General features: G+C 43.7%; 1 protein-coding gene across 6 annotated transcripts in view; it reads left to right on the plus strand.

Moving 5' to 3' along the window:
* MUS81 (MUS81 structure-specific endonuclease subunit) overlaps positions 1–21,096 on the plus strand; it is a 79,640-nt gene that overhangs the window by 50,916 nt on the left and 7,628 nt on the right. For 5 of the 6 annotated variants that reach the window (XM_072117946.1, XM_072117949.1, XM_072117948.1 and 2 more), the window contains 10 exons: positions 6,354–6,533; positions 8,083–8,212; positions 8,636–8,775; positions 10,278–10,376; positions 11,207–11,287; positions 12,145–12,233; positions 13,012–13,176; positions 14,233–14,394; positions 20,324–20,451; positions 20,820–20,932. In XM_072117946.1, the coding sequence (XP_071974047.1) occupies positions 6,399–6,533; positions 8,083–8,212; positions 8,636–8,775; positions 10,278–10,376; positions 11,207–11,287; positions 12,145–12,233; positions 13,012–13,176; positions 14,233–14,394; positions 20,324–20,451; positions 20,820–20,932 (1,242 nt within the window). In that variant the 5' untranslated portion in view covers positions 6,354–6,398. Of the gene's footprint in view, positions 1–5,200; positions 5,569–6,353; positions 6,534–8,082; positions 8,213–8,635; positions 8,776–10,277; positions 10,377–11,206; positions 11,288–12,144; positions 12,234–13,011; positions 13,177–14,232; positions 14,395–20,323; positions 20,452–20,819; positions 20,933–21,096 lie in introns of those variants that run through there. The other variant, XM_072117950.1, reaches the window with a different exon arrangement.

Consider the following 21,096-nt stretch of genomic DNA (forward strand, 5'->3'; position numbering starts at 1 on the left):
TGTATGTTACATGGGGCTGTGTGTCTTGCAGGTGCTGAGGTGGCATTAGGTGTATGTTACATGAAGCTGCATGTCTGGCGGGGCTGAGGTGGCATGAGATGTATGTTACATGGGACTGCATGTCAGGCGAGTACTGAGGTGGCATGAGGTGTATGTTACATGGAACTGCATGTCTGGCAAGTACTGAGGGCGCATGAGGTGCTTGTTACATGGGACTGCATGTCTGGTGAGTACTGAGGTGGCATGAGGTGTATGTTACATGGGGCTGTGTGTCTTGCAGGTGCCGAGGTGGCATGAGGTGTATGTTACATGGAACTGCATGTCTGGCAAGTACTGAGGGCGCATGAGGTGCTTGTTACATGGGACTGCATGTCTGGCGAGTACTGAGGTGGTATGAGGTGTATGTTACATGGGGCTGTGTGTCTGGCAGGTGCTGAGGTGGCATGAGGTGTATGTTTCATGGGACTGCTAGTCTGACGGGTGCTGAGGTGGCATGAGTTGTATGCTACATGTGACATTTAAAAAAGCTCTCAGGTGTAAAAATCCGCCTGAGAGTTTTCTCCTCTCTCCTAATCCCTCCTGTGGAGCTGCAGCCGATGGCCTCGGATAGAAGGTCATGTGACTGGAGCACTGATAACAGTGACCCTATGGGATCACCAGAAGATCACTGTTATATGGGATCTGCAAAGACAGTATCTAAAAACAAGTAAAAAATGACAGACACAAATTCAATTAATAAATGTTTTTTTAATTAAATAGTAATTTTAAGCTAATATTTACGAACCTGCTGTTAGGGGTGGGTTTGCCTGTTCTGGTAGTCCCCTTTCAAAAACAGCACCACGCCAGAACATGGTTTATGCCTGTATCGCATCTCAGCTGTAGAGAAAAGTATGGAACTTAGTTGTAACTTAGTGCTCTACCCATGTTTGGGTGTGCCCCTGTTTTTGGAAGAAAGTATCCACAATTTTCAACCACCGGACAAACCCTAGAGCAGTGGTGGCGAACCTATGGCACGGGTGCCAGAGGTGGCACTCGGAGCCCTTTCTGTGGGCGCTCAGACCATTGTCCAAGGGCAGAGTTCACCAAACACTGAATCTTCAATTTAAGAGATGCTGCTCTCTGCACTATTTTAAAGTGGCACTTTATTGGCTGTTTGGAACTGCGGGGAAAGTAAAAAGGTGTTAACAGTACTGCATTATCTTTGGAGGTCATCTTGCTGGACCCACCATTTCTTTCTGTACAGAGAAGCTACAATGATAGTTTGAATTTGCCTTCCTTCTGTCAACTATATTGTTGGCCTCAGGGGGCGATACAATTGAAAGATGTGGAAGAACAGGAAGCAATAAGTTACTGTATAGAATTCTATGCTGGCACTTCACGGTAAATAAATGGATTTTGGATGTAGTTTGGGCACTCTGTCTGTAAAAGGTTCGCCATCACTGCCCTAGAGGATACTTTAACCCCTTAAGGACGCAGGGTATTTTCGCTAATTTCTCGCTCTCCATCTTCAAAAATCCATAACTTTTTCATTTTTCTGTGTACAGACCTGTGTGAGGGCTTATTTTGTGCGTAACAAATTTTACTTTTCCGTGCCGTTATTTATTATTCCCTGCCATGTAGTGGGAAGCCGTAAAAAAAATTCCAAATGTGGAAAAATTGCATGTGCGGCACTTTCTTGTGGGTTCAGTTTTTACGACTTTCACTCTTCGCTCCAAATTACACATCTGCTTTATTCTTTGGTTCGGTATGATCGCGGTGAAACCAAATTTATAAAGGTTTTATTGCGTTTTAATACATTTTCTAAAATTAAACGAATGTGTACAAAAAAGAATAAAAATTTTTTGCCATCTTCTGACGCTAATAACTTTTTCATACATGGTGCACGGAGATGTGTGAGGTGTCATTTTTTGCGAAATGAGCCGACGTTTTCATTGCTACCATTCTGAGGTCTGTGCAACATTTTGACCATTTTTAATTACAGTTTATATGTAATCTAAAAAGGTGTAAAAGTCGCGTTTTGGACATTTGGGCGCTATTTTCCGTTATGGTCACCACCTGCAATAACCATTTTTATATTTTGATAGATCGCGCATTTTGGAACGCGGCGATCCGTAATGTGTCTGTGATTTTTACTATTTATTATATTTTATATCAGTTCTAGGGAAAGGGTGGTGATTTAAACTTTTAATATTTTATTATTTTTTTAAAACTTTTTTTTTCTTTTTTTCCCCACTATTTCTTAGACCCTCTAGGGTATATTAACCCTAGATGGTCTGATCGTTCCTACCATATACTGCAATACAACTGTATTGCAGTATATGGCATTTCTGCACACTGTACATTACCACAGGCTCATTGTAATGCATGTGCAGAAGCCATGTATCCTCGGGTTAAACGAAGACCCGAGGCTACCATGGCAACCGATCAGGGGAGCAGCGATTGGAGGTAAGATGGCGGCGCCCATGCGCCGCCACATTTAAAGTGCCTCTGGCGACTTTGCCGGCAGCAAAGAAAAGGTTGACACGCGCGATCGGTGATAGCGATGGGTCTTTGCTGTGATATGCAGCAAAGCCCAACTCTGTATGAAGAGGGCTCAGCCCGTGAGCCCTCTTCATACAACCTTCACAGCTCCGTGGCGGATATATCCGTGAAGGGGTTAAAGCACGCCGTAAAATTGGCAAGAAATGTTCCTCTTAGGCTGGATTCCCAATACATTTTTAGCCCTTTGTTGATAGTGTGTGGAGGGAGGATTCCCGACATGTCTTTATATATCCCTCTGTACGATCCTACAGTGGCATATGTCCTCCAGTTCATCTCTTCCCCCCTAGAGCAGGAAGAGTAGTGAATTGGCTGTCAGGCTGCGGTCACACGTACCGCTAGATGTCCGTTCATAACGCGACGCTAGCGCATGGTGCGGTTCTCGGCCCGAACGCACATGTGTTTTCGGCTTATCAATCAGCTTTCCCTGGAAACACATGTGCGTTCAGGCCAAGGTCCACCCCCTGTGCGCTAGCATCACGTTATGAACGGACACCTATCAGTACGTATGACCGAGGCCTCAGTGATTGGCTGCTGCTGACATTCAGGTTGTTTCCTGTTCTTATAGTAACCAGTGACATCACTGGGAAAACACACAGGGGGTCATTTACTAAGGGCCCGATTTGCTCTTTCCCGACGTTACCCGAATATTTCCGATTTGCGCCGATTTCCCCTGTATTGCCCCGGGATTTTGGCGCACGCGATTGGATTGTGGCGCATCGGCGCCGGCATGCGCGCAACGGAAATCGGGGGGCGTGGCCGAACGAAAACCCGACAGATTCGGAAAAACCGCGGCATTTAAAAACGCAAAATGTGTCGCTCGGGACGCGCTTACCTGCATTCAGCCGGCCGCGGTGAATTCCGGCGTTTTCAGATGCTTTTCAGCGCAGCAGCGCCACCTGGTGGACGGCGGAGGAATTACCTTATTAAATCCCGGCTGGACCCAAATCCAGCGCAGAGAACGCACCGCTGGATCGCGAATGGACCTGGTAAGTAAATCTGCCCCACAGAGTGTACTCTCAGCAGAGGCCAAAGACAAATGCCATACATTGGCATCATTCCCCCATAGCCTCTAATGGTGTCCGCTGAGTGTATATTGCAGATAGACCAGATTATATAGTGCATTTTGCGGTGCATTATTCATCCAGTGTTTCATGGTGCCCATGACATACTGTGCAGATGGAGGCAAAATGGATGTGTCTGCCTGCCAGTATAAGTCTATGGACACATTGGGGGAGATTTATCAGAAGTATCTGAGGTAAAACTGTTCTAGTTGCCCATGGAAACCAATCAGAGTTCAGCTGTAATTTTATAAACATCTGTGGGAAAATGTAAGCTGAGCTCTGATTGGTTGCCATGGGCAACTAGAACAGTTTTACCTCAGATACTTCTGATAAATCTCCCCCAATGTATCTGCCAGGAGCTTTCCTTCTATACATGCTTGACATGTGCAGCCTGGGGTTGATGCCACACATGGCGTTTTGAGACCGTTTTTGTAAGCAGTCCGTTAAAAACGCATCCATTTTTGTCTGTTTTTTATTGCGCAAATTCGAAAAGACCTGTCAAAAACGGATGCGTTTTCAAAAAACGGACCAAAAACAGGTTCAAAACGCCATGTGTGGCATCACCCTAATAATTACAACTGCTTTCATCCCATTACCTTAGGGTCTATTTGATCGCTGGGGCCCCAAACTTTTTCTTTGTGGGTAAATCTTCCCACAAAGAACCACACATGGCCCGTGCTCCTGTGGACTCCTGAGCTCCAGGGAATAACATGGCAGAGTCCTATGTGCTTTAGTAGTGTATAGAGTGTATGCTGTGTGACTGCAGGGTAGTGGTGTAGGATGGTTCTCTTGGTGACAGACTCCCCTGAGGGCTTTGTTCCAGGTCTGTGATGGTAAATGTTGGAGCTTTCCTACTGCAGAGATACAAGTATCCGCATGTTCCTACAGACGCGGCTGTGAAATCTGTGACACTGAGCTTAGACTTTAAGGTGTCACCTTTTTTCAATACCTGTGAGCACAAAGGGTTAGTTTGAGGTTTACATCTCGTTAGTTGTATGAACAAACACAATAGAAATGTATTTACTGTCATTAGTATGTGTAATTTTATTCTTACATAATAACTTGTCTGATTATGTAGAATAGTGTAATCTCCGCATACCACATGACTATTTTTATATCTGAAGGCTGTTTGCTTTGTGGGCTGGGAAGGCCGGAGCCGCAGGCTACAAGTATCTCTCGTAAGCATTTTGTTAGCTTGGAAGATACAACATCACAGAACACCATGTGCTATATTATAAGGGATATTACTTGTTTTACTACTTCTGGATAGCCCACTGACTATATACATTATATACCTGCTCTGGATCTAGCTCTGCAGCATCACTACACCCTTTTAACAGATGTTTGACACCTTGTCACTTTAGGCCGCGGTCACACAGGGAGAGGTCCTCGGCCCAAACGCACATGCGTTTCCAGGAAAACGCATGCGATTGATAAGCCCATCTCATTAGTTTCTCTGGAAACGCACGTGCTTTTGGGCCGAGGACCGCCCCCTGTGCGCTAGCGTCGCGTTAGGAACGGACGCCTAGTGGTACGTGTGACCGCGGCCTTACTGGCACTTGAGACGCTCTATAGATTATGTATTTTGCCTAATTAAACAGCCGTTAACACTTGTGTAAACAATGCATTAATGGTAGCGTTTTGTAAATGCAAGCGTTAACAGCTGTTTAATTAGGCAAATCTCTCTTCAGCTGTTGCAATGCGTTTTTGAACGCATGCGTTAAACGCAATGTGTGACCGCACCCTCACTTTCACACTCTTCTGATCTCTCTCTGTATGGGTGCTTTCACACTTTCCATTTTTCTGATACAGTTTTTCATGTCCAAACTAGGAGTGGAATGAAAAAAAGAGGAACAGATTCTCTCAGGCCGCGGTTACACGTACCGCTAGGCGTCCGTCATAACGCGACGCTAGCGCACAGGGGGAGGTCCTCGGCCCGAACACACATGCATCTGAAAAACTGAAGGTGTGAACGGACCCTATCCCTCCTGAAAAAGTAGTCATTTGTTTACATTTGTGATGTTTATCTTGTCTTGTGTTTCATTACGAAAACATCTAGCAAGGGATGTTGCACATTCTATCTCTCCGATTTCTCCCAGCTCCCCAGATTTGCATTGCATGATGGTTTATGACAATTTCTGTATAAATGGATGTTTGCAGTGTTTGGATTCTACAAATACCAGAGGATGTGTCATTCTTTCCCATAAACCTAGAGATGCATTTCACCTGTGGAGCTGCCAAGTCTTGTCATACATCGGTTACTTTAACACTGGTGAAAAAATGTAAAAATATGTTATGTTAACACAGCCACATTTCCGTGTCAGGAATGTGGAGGTGCTGGGGTGCCCATCCACTGGGTGGAGGGGACACTGCTGCTGCCTTGTATAAGGCCATGTACTTGCGATCATATTCCATTTTCTTTTTGATTACTGGTATATTAAAGTGCTAGTTTACAGCCCATTACTCAAAAACTAAGCACACCTAGGAAAGGAGGCTGGTCCACCCCATATCCACTACCCCTTTTCTATGAGTGCGGACAGTTTTTCAGATGTAGTTTTTGATGTCCAGACCATGGAGTAATAATAGTAGGAGTAGTACCTTTCAATTATATGTCTTCACCCTTCTGCTTTTGGCTGCAAACACTGCATCTGAAAAACCGAATTTGTGTCCGCACATTATAGCTCATTGTTAGTTTTATTATTGTAATTATAGGGTTTTTTTTTGTAATGTCAAATGTCAAATCTTTCACAGAAAATACGATAGTCCTCATGTCCAGCTGAAACGAGCAGACAGAAGATGCCGGGCCCAGTCACATTTGGACGTAAACGCCCCTTGCCTCCCTGCCCCAACCCTTTATTTCTGAAATGGTTGACAGAGTGGAAAGATTCTGCTGCTGAGAAAGGTCTGAAAACACAATTTGTGTACCAAAAGGTAAGACACTTGTACCCCATGATATGTATAACAAGAGGAACACTGTACTTGTGTCATAAATTCTACCTAGCTGTACACAGCGTTTGCAGGAATGTGGGACCCAAACAAGAGTCCTGTGGACCCTTGTTTGTACCCCATCTCAGAGCTCACACTGATGACCATTCAGGGTGCGTTCCCACGTGGAATGAGCCTGTAGAAGCATATGGAGACTATATGTAGAAAATATGGCTAGCACACGTCCTCATTTCTTCACAGCAATACAGAGGCACAACCTGCAATCACATCTTAAGGTTACAGAAATGTTAACTGAAACAAAAAACAGCACCGCAGCTGCCCAGAGCTTAACAGGTTTGGGATATTTGTCCAAATGTTTACTTTTCAAAAACTAGGAGCAGTGCTCAGATGAAAAGGTGTACACTTATAAACATAAACATTATAAACATAAATGTGTGATGATTCATTGTTATATAACGTATCCGATTTATTCCATCCCCTATGTTCACATTTTGTTAACACTATGTATTATTTATGTGCCTGTGTAAACACTATTTTACATAATTTAAATACAATGTTTAAACAAAGCCTCAGGCCGTGTTCACACATGGCATTTGCGCAATGCAAAAACAATCCTATCTCAGTAGTTGAATGCGAATGTGATGCGTTTTGCAAACATCATGCAAAATCACCCAAATTTTTTTAAAATCAAGAGACAAATTTGTGAACTTGTCTTGTCCCAGCTGTTATTTCTTTTGTGCTTCACATCTTCCAGAATTAGGGTGATGTTACACATGGCTTTTTTGGTCCGCTTTTAAACATCCGTTTTCGGTCCGTTTTTGGCAGTTTACCATGCGTTTGGCTGCTTAGAACCTGTTTATCTATTAAGATAATTGGGAAAAACCGACTAAAAACGCACCAAAAAACGCCATGTGTGGCATCACCCTTAGGAAGATTAGGACTTTGTAACTGAGCATAGGTTACAGCAATAAGGATCTTGGTGGGACAGATGGAGAAGTGCTCTGAGCATTGTATGGAGCTTCCACCCTGACAAACCCTTTCTTCCAGGTCACAATAAAGGACAAAAAGCAGAAATCTATTTTTATTATAAATTTTTTTTTTTTTTGTGACTGTAGGACTTTTCATGTGACCAGGAGCTCAGAAATTCTCTCCTTCAGTTTTTTAATACAAAGGGAAGATGACTTGTTACATGTAAATGTCTGTTGTGTGTGACCACCCGAGTATAAGAGGAAGTCCCCACGGACAGATATGCTGCGGGGTCGCACCTTGTGACTGTATTGTAGATTTTTTTTTTTGTATTGGAAAAAAATTGAGGCCTACAAAATTAGTAAACCTGTTGGTAACATTGTGAGGAAAAAATTACCAACTCATCACACAAGCATCTCGGGGTGCACAAACGTTTCCTTGTTTTGTAGCTGTGATACATTGCTACAATTATCTTATTGTACATTGCATTGCATTGTGTGCACGTAGCTGAAACTGAAATGTCTGTGTGGTTAAGTAACTGTCTTATAAGCTCCATCTTTCTTTCTAGGCCATTAGCTCATTGAAGAAGTATCCTCTGCCGCTTCAGAACGGGAAAGAAGCAAAGATCCTTCAAAATTTTGGAGACGGAATTTGTAAAATGTTGGATCAGCGGTTGGCAAAGCATTATGCAGAGCATGGTGGGTAATAGTTATACATACTTTGTAAGATCCGCTTCTCGAGTGACCATTCCCAGCCCAGATACTCTATTACTAAATGTGGGAAGTAGAACCTTACTAGTTACTAGTTGTACTAGTTAAAAGTGGCCGTACAGGAAAGGCTGTTGTGATTTGTGAGCTGGGTTGTGAAAGCCTTCTGCCGTGGGAGCATTGCTAAACATGTTCATTCTTGGTCTTTGATTCCTCATCTATTTGCCTGGGTCAAAACATCCATAAAATGGCCTCTTTTTCTAACAGTAGGAACGGATATCAGGAGCAGTGCTGCCATCTTGTGGTGAATCTGAGCAATTACATAATTTCCAGTAAATATCAGAAAATTCCAGAAAGCTGACTAGACAAAGGCTCATATCCACTATTTACAGATCTATTTTCTTCTGTTTCTAGGACCCAACGCTCCAATTCACTCTCTCCCTGGCAGCCGAGGCAAAAGTAGAAACCAGCCTAGAGCTGCCTCTCCACCTCCCACTTCATCTACCCTGAAAATAGATCTGACAAAACCTCCACAGGACGGACCATCCCCTACAGTAAGTTCTTCTCCCAGAATTGTGCAATATGAAAATCAAGATACCGTATTAGTGAAATATTGGAAAGATTTTAGTTCTAATTTTAAGTGCTCAAAACCAATACCAGTTTGTTGCAAGGATATTTAACACCTTTGAGATCATGCTTCTTTCGTGGTCCAGTGTGATGGGAACCATATAGAAAATCATTTTTGAACGGAGATGTAAAATGGTTGTATAAAGTTATGGAGGCGGAGAGTTTAGTCCTGAAATCAAGATCTTTGATCTCAGAATGCCCCCTGAGCTGTAATTGATATCATAATTGATATAATTGACTTCAGAATATCTGCTTAGTGATGTCTCTGGATGCTGGACCACTAATATAGTGAAAGAGGCATTCCGAGGTCGGGAGAGCTTGACTTGAGAGTTGCACTCTCCGCCTCCTTGACTTTATACAACCAATCGTATATCACTTCAAAGTTGATTATCTGGATCAGACAACCACACTGGGTCATGAAAGAGACATATTCTCGAAGGTGTTCAGCTGCTTGAGAACCTATTGGTTTATTAGGTCAATTTCTGCTGACAGGTTCCCTTTAACTTCTTATTCCCCCCACCATTGCATTCACACGATCTGTCTGGATTGTGTTTCAAAACGCATGCCAAGCGAATGAGGAGGGGCTTCGCCAATCACTTGTGTTTTAAAGGAAATGCATATGCGTTTGGGCCAAGCCTCGCCCACGTACATTTGCATTGCGTTTATAAATACCATGCCTACGTAACATGTGGATGCAGCCTCAGTCTCTGCTCGGTGCCATCACATTGACTTCATACACCTGCTGCATTCAGTAACTTCCAGTGACATGATGCCACCCGGGACCAGTGAGTGTCTGTTGCAGCCATGTGCCGTCACCTTAATAGCCATATCAACAAACACCAGAGGGACCAAATTAGATTGTACCGCTAAGAGGATGGGTGGCAGTGTGCTTGAGGAACAGAATTGTGTCAGAAGATTTAACAATTGTTTGTTCCACAAAACGCTCACTTTTCTTCTTAAAAACACTGCCTCTTATTATTTCATGTGCTATAATAAGCTTGACTTGTTTTGTATGCTAATATGTCCTGCCACACTGGAGCTCTGATTGTCTGTATAAATATTATCTGGTCTAGCAGAAAAATGAAGGAAAAATATGTATCTCTTGCCAAAATTGTACCCCTCCCCTTTTATTGATCCAGACATAAACGTAACTGCTTACAGAGAGTCAGCCAAAACTAACCAGAGGGCAACTGGCCCATTTATAAGGTTTGTGCTCACTCATGGTAATTTTTTGTCTGATTGTCAGATTTGGATTTTGTTTTATCTGTGACCAATTGATGTATAAACATTAACGGAATTACTTCTGTGTTCGGCATCCTATACTTCTTGGATTAAAGGTTCATCATTCAAGCGGATGATGGAATTGTATTTACTGAAATGCAACATCACTTACAAGAAATAAAATGGTTTAACTTGCTGTTTGTGATAGAAAAAGAAAAAGACAGAGGGAAAAAAGCAGCGGGAATATGTTCCACAGAAGAGATCAGGAGGCTATGCTGTGCTGCTCACTCTTTACAAGGAGAGCAAGGTAATGAGTGTTTATTAGTCTCTACAATTTTCTTAGGGTGATGCCACACGTGCTGCTTTGTCTGCGTTTGCGTTCTATGGAAACGCCTGTGATCGGGAACGAGCCGCCGGTGTTTTTCGTTAATTTAATGCAAAACTCCTGCGGCTCGTTCCCGATCGCAGGCGTTTCCATAGAAAGCTGATGCGATCGGGCCGCCCCATTGGGTGCGGGTTTGTTTGCGTTTGCAAACGCAGACACAGCGGCACGTGTGCCACCACCCTAAGGCTGCGTTAACAAGTGGCATTTACATTGCATTTGAAAACACAATACAACCGCTAAGGAGAGGAGGTTTGTCCTACCTGGCGTAGAAATATATATATACACAGAATGCAAACTTTCACCAATGATAGTTCGCAAACTGTGGCATAGGTGTGTTCTTGTTCCCTGGTGGATTCCTCTTTGCATGGAGTGATGCCTCCCTCTACTAAAAACCTGATGATAGCAAGGACTCCTAGGTGTCTTTTTGTTAATTATAGTAGAAAAATTGGTGCAGTTGTTGTAACTGAGACTTACTGTTTCTATTCAATGGAAAGGATAAGTGCTAGTATGAACTGAGTCTTATTATCAGTCTTTTTTGCACCTACACTGCTGCTCTTCCTATGTTGAGAAGTCAAAGAGATGGCCCCTTTTAAGGAGATGGCCCCTTTTTAATAAAAACAATGTAGACTATGGTGGACAATCTATATGTACTACATACGATTAGACACATACTGTTCTTTACCCTTATACCATGAAGCTACCTGATAAAAAGGTATAGTGATACATTCCAATCTTCTGGTTTTATTTTAAAGAATCCGAATTCTAAAGGCTACATGACCAAGACTGAGTTGCAGAGAGAGGCCCAGACTTTGTGCGACAAGTCATTCACTTTGGTAAGGCCTAAAGAGGAGTGATTCCTAGCAGCCAAAAATTTGTATTTATGTCAGTGGGTATGTCAGGGGGAACATCGCCAACCTTCATGAAGTTCTTTTGGATTCCGTCTGTAACCATAGAGACTTGTGTGCGTAGTAGGGATATTTACTATGTGCATATAATGAATACATATTGAATAATATTTTCTGCATATATAGTGGGGTTTATGTCATTGTTTTTTCAATGACCAGCTTGTCTTCTGATACAAGAGCAGCCCTGAAGTACAGACCCTCTACAGAAACACAATGGGCCCCCTGTCCACTGAGCCAGACTGCCAGTTCCTCTCAACACGTCACTAACTCAGACTTTGGAAGGGGGTATAAAATCCAAATATCACTGCAACTTTTATAAATCTAGAATATCAGTATGTTTTTACTTAATTTGTAAAACAAAAGAAATTTTTTTAATAAATGTATGTAATTTTTTAGCACAGTGCTCAAATAAATAGTTACAACTTTCAGTGCCTGCTTTTGGCCATCTCTGCAGTCAGACTTTGTGCACAGGCCACACACAGTGAATACATTGTTTCAGCCCATATCTGGAAGTGAGACCATTCCCTGTGCCTTACCCGTCTGTCTTATAAATGACAGGGCACGGCTCAGGCTGGGGGTGCCTTTCTGTCTACACAAGCCTTCTTGCAGTTTTGGTGTATACTGCTTTAGTTTTTGTGTACATTTATTGCTGCAGGGTTACATCTCTATGTCTTCAATTGGAGCGTCTAGAGAATAGAATTTATTTTCATGTATTGAGAAGTATGATGCAAAGTATGTCATCATGTGTAAAAGACGCGTAACATCTTAATTGTCCTCCCCTACAGACTGACCCCAGTAATAAATACACAGCCTGGTCTTCTGTTAGCACATTGATTCAGAAGGAATTGGTTCTGAAAACTCACAGCCCAGCCAGGTAACACAGTCAGCCTTTCAGTATACTGCTATTGAATGTCACAACCCTATAAATGCATTGCAAATGTCTTGTAGCTAGAAAGGATTGTGACTTGTTATTTGCCACATGCCCTTAAGAAAACACTTACCAAGAATTTCCACCAAATGCTGTTAACAAGCACAGACATTGCCTGATCTATCTACCATCTAGTGTGTATGTAAGGCGTCTTTTATTTACTCTGACGTCAATCTCTGCTACCTGTGTTGCTGTTACATGAAGCCTTGTGCTCTGCACTACTCGGGTGGCTCTCATTCTATGGTCCTACCCGCACAGGGGAGGGGGGGGGGGGGGTCTTTGATCTATACTGTTCAGGTCACTCTCATGTCATGCTCCAGGGTGCTCGATGATATAATGTAAACCTAGATACTCTTTGTAGTCTGGCAAAGAAATTGGATATTCTTTTCCCATTGTAACCAATGTTCACTAGTCTCATTCATCTACCATGTGCTGAAGAAGAGAAGCTGGGATTAATTGTTTTAGGAAGACTCTGCCGGGGTTAGGGTGCATTCACACAAGGATGACCCCCTCCATAGGAAACAGCGGCGCATGCTCTATCTTTTCCCGGTGTACGGCACAAAATGGTGCCACACCTGTACCGCTGCCAGGTCGCCATTGCCGTCTATGGGGACTATCCCTCCAGACGGCCGTGTAAATGCACCCTTACATTCACATATTTACTGCCTTAACACATGTCATTTAACAGTATAGCTGTTGATATGATCCTCTGTCTTCTGTGCAGATACTCACTCACTGACAAGGGACTTCTCCTAGCACAGAGATTGGAAGCTGCTGAAGAAGTGCTTGAAGATAACAATGGTAGTGCTAGCCATGGTTGTACCACCGCATCTGAGGAAGATCAAGAGGATCTGGATGAACCGCACCGAGAAAATACCCTAAATGTATTGTAAGTGAAACTATCTCCAAGCCTAAAGGGTGAAGCTACCCTTGATCCCCATTATAAAGCAAATGTGCAAATGTAATTCTGTAAATACATGATTTAACTAATTTGTTACTAGAGATACTTTCACTCTGTTTTCCTTTTCTTTAGACAAATGATCAAAGCAAGTTCAAAAGAGACATTGAGAGTTCAATCATTCCACTACCAATGTTGTCTATAGGCTGTAACTTCATAACAATTAATTTGTCTATGATATATTAAAAATCAAGAAAAGTTTGTATTTTATGGGTATATGATATCGACTGTTGATTCTTTTACAACTTAACAAAATTGTGTGCAAATACACAAACTAATCCTATGCGATGTAACATAAGACTTAAAACACTTAAACATTGACAGATTTCTCATTCATTTAGCACTAGACAGTGTTATAATACTTATGCAGTGTAACTTGTAGCCACTCTTAGTAGATCAATCCCAGTGTCTTTTGTGTGGACTGAATTCCGGGTCTCACAGGAATGAATACAGAAACTGACTACCTGTGCACATAAGACACTGGAACGTGTCAGGGAGGTTGGTTTATGGTCCCATGACACAGGGGAGGACCAGAATCACTCACTGGTAATAAGACCTGTATTACAAGTGACATTATATACCTTTCTAATGGGAGAGTGAATAATTTCTTTTTAGTCTCCAAATTATTATTGAAATATATTCTATATACAAACTGTATAAAGTGTTTAATTCTCCTACAGAAATGTATACATATTCTCCAGGGTTGCGTATAACCACTTGCTGTTCCATATGTTCTCTAGGCTGCAGGGACATATTAAACAACTCCTTAAACTGTGAGTGTAATGCAAGTGTGAACTGAGGCTAAGTTTATTACATTTGAATGGCACAAAAGTATGAGTTAAAGATTCATAGTTTGATTGTTTTTCCACATACATTTTGCATTATCTCTGTTGACATGATGCAGATAAATGAGGGGGTAGTTGTACAAAGTATGCATTTGCTTATTTGTTGGCTGATTTTTGTTGTTTGTCTCCTGCTTGGTTGCAGAGCCCCATCACGTACAACTGTTAGTCTGCCCTTCTCCGCTATCTCCAGTAGACAGTCAAGAGAAGATCCTGTGCTCAGCTCATATAACCATGTTCCAGATTTTACACTACGCCCAGGCCAGTTCAATGTCATTCTTTGTGTTGACTTCATTGAGACTACGGGGTAAGACTATTAGAACATTTGCTTGATGTGTATTTGCTAACTTTGTATTTTAATAGTACATTTATATGACTTATCTCTATTGTATCTAACTGAACATAGCACCTCCTATCTTTCATGATTGCCCTGAAGGACACATAAGGCAATGACTGGGGTTGTATGTTCAGTTGTGCAAATGGAGGTCAATACAGCTTAAACATGCATCTAGACTAGAGATGAGCGAGCACTAAAATGCTCGGGTGCTCATTATTCGAGACGAACTTTTCCCAATGCTCGAATAACGAACCCCATTGAAGTCAATGGGAGACTCGAGCATTTTTCAAGGGGACCAAGGCTCTGCACAGGGAAGCTTGGCCAAACACCTGGGAACCTCAGAAAAGGATGGAAACACCACGGAAATGGACAGGAAACAGCAGGGGCAGCATGCATGGATGCCTCTGAGGCTGCTTAATCGTACCATTATGCCAAAATTATGGGCAACAGCATGGCCATGACAGAGTGATCGAATGAGGCTAGATAGCATCTAAAACATCCAATAATTGACCCTGACACTATAGAAGACGGCATGCAGAGGCAGCAGCGGCAGGCTAGAGAGTGTCATGGCGACATACCCCAAATGGCTTTAAACCAATGGGTGGCAGAGAGGAACCAAAGGAGGTGAGCAAGAAGCGCTGAAATGATTTCCTATGTGAACAAAAGGTTGATGGTATATTTAGTCGATAACACAGCATGGTGGCGACATAGTGACCAAGTTCCATAACGTATCTGGTGAAACACCCGAAAAATGAGCCTGACACAGCTCGTTTGATAAGGGGACGACATGTGGAGGCAGCCATGGAGACGACTTCCATGATTAAGAGCGACAGTATGGGGCATCCATATTGCGCTGCTATGATTGAAACTTCAGGTCTCCAGCATGGCGGCGACAGATGGGCCGAGTTCCACTATGTATCTGGTGAAACACCTGAAAATTCTGCCTGACACAGCTCGTTTGATAAGGGGATGAAGGTGCTGCATATCCTCTCGTGCTCCAGCGTCTGGGGTATAGAGAGTTGAAAGTTGCGCATGGAGACATTGGTGGACGCTGTGGAGGATCGTGGAGTCGAAATGGACAGGAAACAGCAGGGGCAGCATGCATGGATTTCTCTGAGGCTGCCTATTCTTGGGATGCAGCTGGCGGTCCGCTGCCAGACGAGCTTTCGCCTGTCCAAGCCCCTGTCTCTCGGCTCCTACCCACCCAAAATGGGCCTGGGGGCCAGAAGCGTTTACTTTGAAAAAATTATAATTTTCAAAGCAGGCGGGGGCTACAAACAGCACTTCTAAGAACCTTTTGTATAAGATCAAGTGTAGTAGTGTTCTTGTAAGTTTTGGTTATGGCGGGTGAGAGGAATGTAAACAGATGCGCAAGAAGCGCTGAAATAATATTGGTAAATGATAAAAGTTTGCCAGTATATTTTGTGGATAACACAGCAGGGTGGCGACAAAGTTAACAAGTTTGATGTGGAAGCCATGAAAACAACCCAAAATTCTGCCTGACACAGCTCGTTTGCTAAGGGGACGATGTATGGAGGCAGCTATATGGACGACTTTGGGAGGCAGCTATGGAGATGACGTGTGGAGGTAGCAATGGAGACAACGTGTGGAGGCAGCTATAAAGACGACGTGTGGAGGCTGCTATGGACAATTAAATTTGGATAGTGCCTGTTTGTGGCATTCCAAAAAAAATTTCAAACCAGAGGACTGGGTAGGTGGCCCTCCAGAAAAATTAAATACATAGAGTACTATACCTAGAGCCAGTTGGCCCTGGCAAAAAATAGCCAGTTTCCTCTGCTTTAGTGTACAAAGAGGAGGAGAAGGAGGACAATGAGGAGGAGGAGTGCATACATTATTCAGGTTGAGCTTCTTTCACCTGGTGGAGAATGGAAATCCTGAGAAATCCAGGCTTTATTCATCTTGATAAGCGTCAGCCTGTCAGCGCTGTCAGTCGTCAGGCGTGTATGCTTAACGGCGCTGTCAGAAGGGAAATACTGTTTCAGCTTGTGCACCAGGGCCTGCTGGTATTCATGCATTCTCACACTCCTTTCCTCTCCAGGGATGAGAGTGGAAAGATTTTGCTTGTACCTTGGGTCCAGGAGAGTGAATACCCAGTAATCGGTGCTGGAATAAATTCTTTGAACGCGAGGGTCACGGGATAGGCAGCCTAGCATGAAATCTGCCATATGCGCCAGAGTACCAACGCGTAAGAATTCACTCCCCTCACTGGCCTGACTGTCCATTTCCTCCTCCTCCAACTCCTCTTCTTCTGCCCATACACGCTGAACAGTGAAGGACTGAGCAATGCTCCCCTCTTCTGTCTCGCCAACATTCTCCTCCTCTTCCTCCTCTTCCTCCTCATCCTCCTCCACCTCCTCCGATATGCGCTGAGAAACAGACCTGAGGGTGCTTTGGCTATCAACAAAGCTCTTGTGACGAGCACAAAGCTTCCGACTTCATGCTGACCAGAGAGTTTTTCAACAGGCCAAGCAGCGGGATGGTGAGGCTGATGATGGCGGCATCGCCACTGACCATCTGTGTTGACTCCTCAAAGTGCATTTCTGCAAGAAAAGGTCTTTTGACTGAAGAGAAAAAGTGAAAAAGTATGTCTAAAATGTAACTTTTATTTATATTCATATACTAAAACCAGAACTAAGTCTGTGTTTGTCTCTTATTTGGAAAAATGTGCTAGGCCGAAAAAAGTTTTTGTGGTGGTACTGGGTTTGTAATTGTGTGTATCGTAACACCATGTAAGGAGGACACCCAGATCTATAGCAGTGGGGTGTGTGTCCATGAAGTTTCTTTTTTGTCTCTATTTGAGATGGGAGTAATCTCTCCAATTGTAAAAGCTGCCGGGCTGGTATAGACTTCCCGTGGTGCCCCAGCAGTCTTCGATGCCCCCAGAGGAGATCCACCAATTGGTGGTATGTTGCCTGTCCTCTCTTTATCCGCAGTCACACATGCTCGCTGGGAAGGGGTATTGTAGGAGTCCACACACACACTTATATCCCCACTGATATATAGCTTACTGTAGTCCTGCTTCTTGCATTGTCCCTAGTATTATATTGACCTAATGATAAGTCGCTGCAGTCCGACATATATAAATTCTAGATCTGCCCACTACTTTTCATCACAATTTAAAATAGAAGCCACTCAATCAGCCCCCCCGACATGTTTCGCTACAATCTGGCGTCCTCAGGGGGTATCAGTTCAGCCCTGATACTAGGGACAATGCAAGAAGCAGGACTACAGTAAGCTATATATCAGTGTGTGTGTGTGTGTGTGGACTCCTACAATACCTCTTCCCAGCAAGCATGTGTGACTGCGGATAAAGAGAGGACAGGCAACATACCACCAATTGGTGGATCTCCTCTGGGGGCATCGAAGACTGCTGGGGCACCACGGGAAGTCTATACCAGCCCGGCAGCTTTTACAATTGGAGAGATTACTCCCATCTCAAATAGAGACAAAAGAAACTTCACGGACACACACCCCACTGCTATAGATCTGGGTGTCCTCCTTAAATGGTGTTACGATACACACAATTACAAACCCACTACCACCACAAAAACTTTTTAAATATTTTCGGCCTAGCACATTTTTTCCAAATAAGAGACAAACACAGACTTGGTTCTGGTTTTAGTATATGAATATAATTAAAAGTTAAATTTTAGACATACTTTTTCACTTTTTCTCTTCGGTCAAAAGACCTTTTCTTGCAGAAATGCACTTTGAGGAGTCAACACAGATGGTCAGTGGCGATGCCGCCATCATCAGCCTCACCATCCCGCTGCTTGGCCTGTTGAAAAACTCTCTGGTCAGCATGAAGTCAGGATAACATGGTTAATGTTGAATTCCACCTCGTGGGCACGTCACACAACAGTCGGTGAGCGGGCAGTTGGAGGCGGCGCTGCGCTGCCCTGAGAGTGGCAGCATCTGTGCTGGACTTCCTGAAATGCGCACAGATGCGGCGCACCTTCGTGAGCAAATCAGACAGATTGGGGTATGTCTTGAGGAAACTCTGAACTATGAGATTTAACACATGGGCCAGGCATGGCACATGTGTCAGTCTGCCGAGTTGCAGAGCCGCCACCAGGTTACGGCCGTTGTCACACACAACCATGCCTGGCTTCAGGTTCAGCGGTGCCAGCCACAGATCAGTCTGCGCCGTGATGCCCTGTAATAGCTCTTAGGCGGTGTGTCTTTTATCGCCTAGGCTCAGCAGTTTGAGCAACGCCTGCTGTCGCTTAGCGATGGCACTGCTGCTGTGCCTAAAGCTACCGACTGATGGCGCCATGCCCACGGATGGTAATTCGGTGGAGGAGGGGTGGGAGGAGCCATAGTAGGCCTTTGAGACCTGGACCGAGGTAGGCCCCGCAATCCTCGGCGTCGGCAGTATATGACCAGCCCCAGGGTCAGACTCGATCCCAGCCTCCACCAAGTTAAACCAATGTGCCGTCAGCGACATATAGTGGCCCTGCCCGGCAGCACTCGTCCACGTGTCCGTGGTCAGGTCAGACTGGGGGGGAAGGAGGCTGAGGTGGAGGAGTGCTGATTTCGGGGACATGGGTGGACTGCGTGGAAGACTGACTGGTGGACAAATGGCTAGAAGCATTGTCCGCAATCCAGGACATCACCTCTTCGCACTGTTCTGGCCTCAACAGTGCTCTACCACGAGTCCCAGTAACTTGAGACATGAACCTAGGGAGTGTACCTCTGCGGCGTTCCCCTGCTCCCTCATCAGCAGGTGGTGTCTCACCCCGCCCAGGACCACTGCCTCTGACCCCTGCAGTAGTTGGATGCCCACGTCCTCGTCCTCTACCCCTAGCCCTCGGTTTCAACATTTTCAAAATTAAAGTGTAAACTGTAAATAATTTTTAGTTTTTTTTGTGTTTTTGTTTTTTTAACAAAACGATGCTATTCTATTGCTATGGCTAGTTTCTAGCCTACACTGACAGCACACAACAGGATTTTGTGCTGTGCCTGATGACTTTAAGTTATAAAAAAAAATAAAAGTAAAAAAAAAAAGAAAAAGCTGACTGTGCCTAATTCAATCAAACCCCTAATAAATTGTCCCACTTTGGTGTTTGAGATGGATATGTGTGTCACTAAGAGCTAAACACAACGTTCGCAAGTCTCCCAGCAAATTCCTCACAATATGGTACTAGCTGCACTACTAGTGCCAGCAAGCCCAGCCACAAGCAAATCAACAAAATATATATATAATGCTATTCTAGCCCTAACAAGGGCTGTTGGGTTCTTGTAGAATCACTCCTGCCTAACAGTAAGCTAATATAACACCCTAACGCTATCCCTGCAGCAGCAGCGGCTCTCTCCCTAAGGACATCCAGACAGAGAATGATCCGAGCAGCGCAGGCAGGGGCTAGTCTATTCCAGGGTCACCTGATCAGGCCAGCCAACCACTGCTATCGAAGTCTAAGGGTACCACGTCATGCTGGGTGGAGTGCAGAGTCTCCTGGCTTGTGATTGGCTCTGTTTCTGGCCGCTAAAAATCAAAACGGCGGGAGATGCCATTTTCTCAAGCTGGCGAAGTATTTGTCCGAGCAACGAGCAGTTACGAGTACGCTAATGCTCGACCGAACATCAAGCTCGGACGAGCATGTTCGCTCATCTCTAATCTAGACGCTTCCCTGATGTTGTCATTGATGATGTATTAATAGGAAGTTTCATTTCTGGAGAGGACAGTCACTTCATGCTCCCCTGTTTCTCACTTGAGAGAGAGGCAGACAAGGTATCTGCATTCTCACAGCTTTCTTCAGTGACACTAACTACACTCTTGCACAGACATCACAAATTCTCCTCTCTCAACTATGGATGGGTCATTACTGTATAGAAGATGGAAATCCTCTTTAAGATTTATAATGTATTTTTTTTTCAGGGGTGCAGCACATAAAAAACAGGAATTGGTTTCAGAACTGAAAAGAAATGGAGTCAATTTTGATGTCCGCAAGTTACACATTGGAGACTTTCTGTGGATAGCACAAGAAAAAGTCCAACCAGTGGCAGGTAGGTGAAGAGCTGCGGAAAATGATACATTCTAGCCAAATTATTCTGCTTTCTGCTAGTCATTGAGTTTGGGTTCAGCTTTGCTATAAATCAAGTTACAGCCAGATGCATACTATAGTGAGGTGAAGACTCGCAGTGTTGAAACATACACGTGCCATTATAATATAGGCTTTTTTTAGTTGGATCCCAGGTTACCAGGCACAGTAAGACAGCTACCATTAAGACCTAACGTGAGCTTATTGTCAACCTGAATATTCTTCTTATCATGTAAATAGGAAACGGCCTCCCATCATCTCTAGTATTGTGTCCGGTCCTAACTATGACTCCTGAATTGTCTATATGGATTAAACATATATATTTTTCTGCAGGGCAACTCCGAATGCCACAGGCACGGGAGCTGGTGCTGGATTATATTATTGAGAGAAAGAGAATGGACGACCTTTGTGGGAGTATTATAGATGGTCGATTTAGAGAACAAAAGGCAAGTTGCATTTAGTTTGACTAATAAATAGCCAAACCACTATTGTTTTGAAGAACCCATAACTGGACTCGTCTCCTCTCAGTTTCTTGTAACTTGAGAAAAAGAACCTTTCACATGAACATTACAAAGATAGAGATATGAAGATGAATGTCATATTTCCAGCA

This window comes from Engystomops pustulosus, chromosome 7 (genome assembly GCF_040894005.1).
Source record: "Engystomops pustulosus chromosome 7, aEngPut4.maternal, whole genome shotgun sequence".
NCBI classification, from domain to species: domain Eukaryota; kingdom Metazoa; phylum Chordata; class Amphibia; order Anura; family Leptodactylidae; genus Engystomops; species Engystomops pustulosus.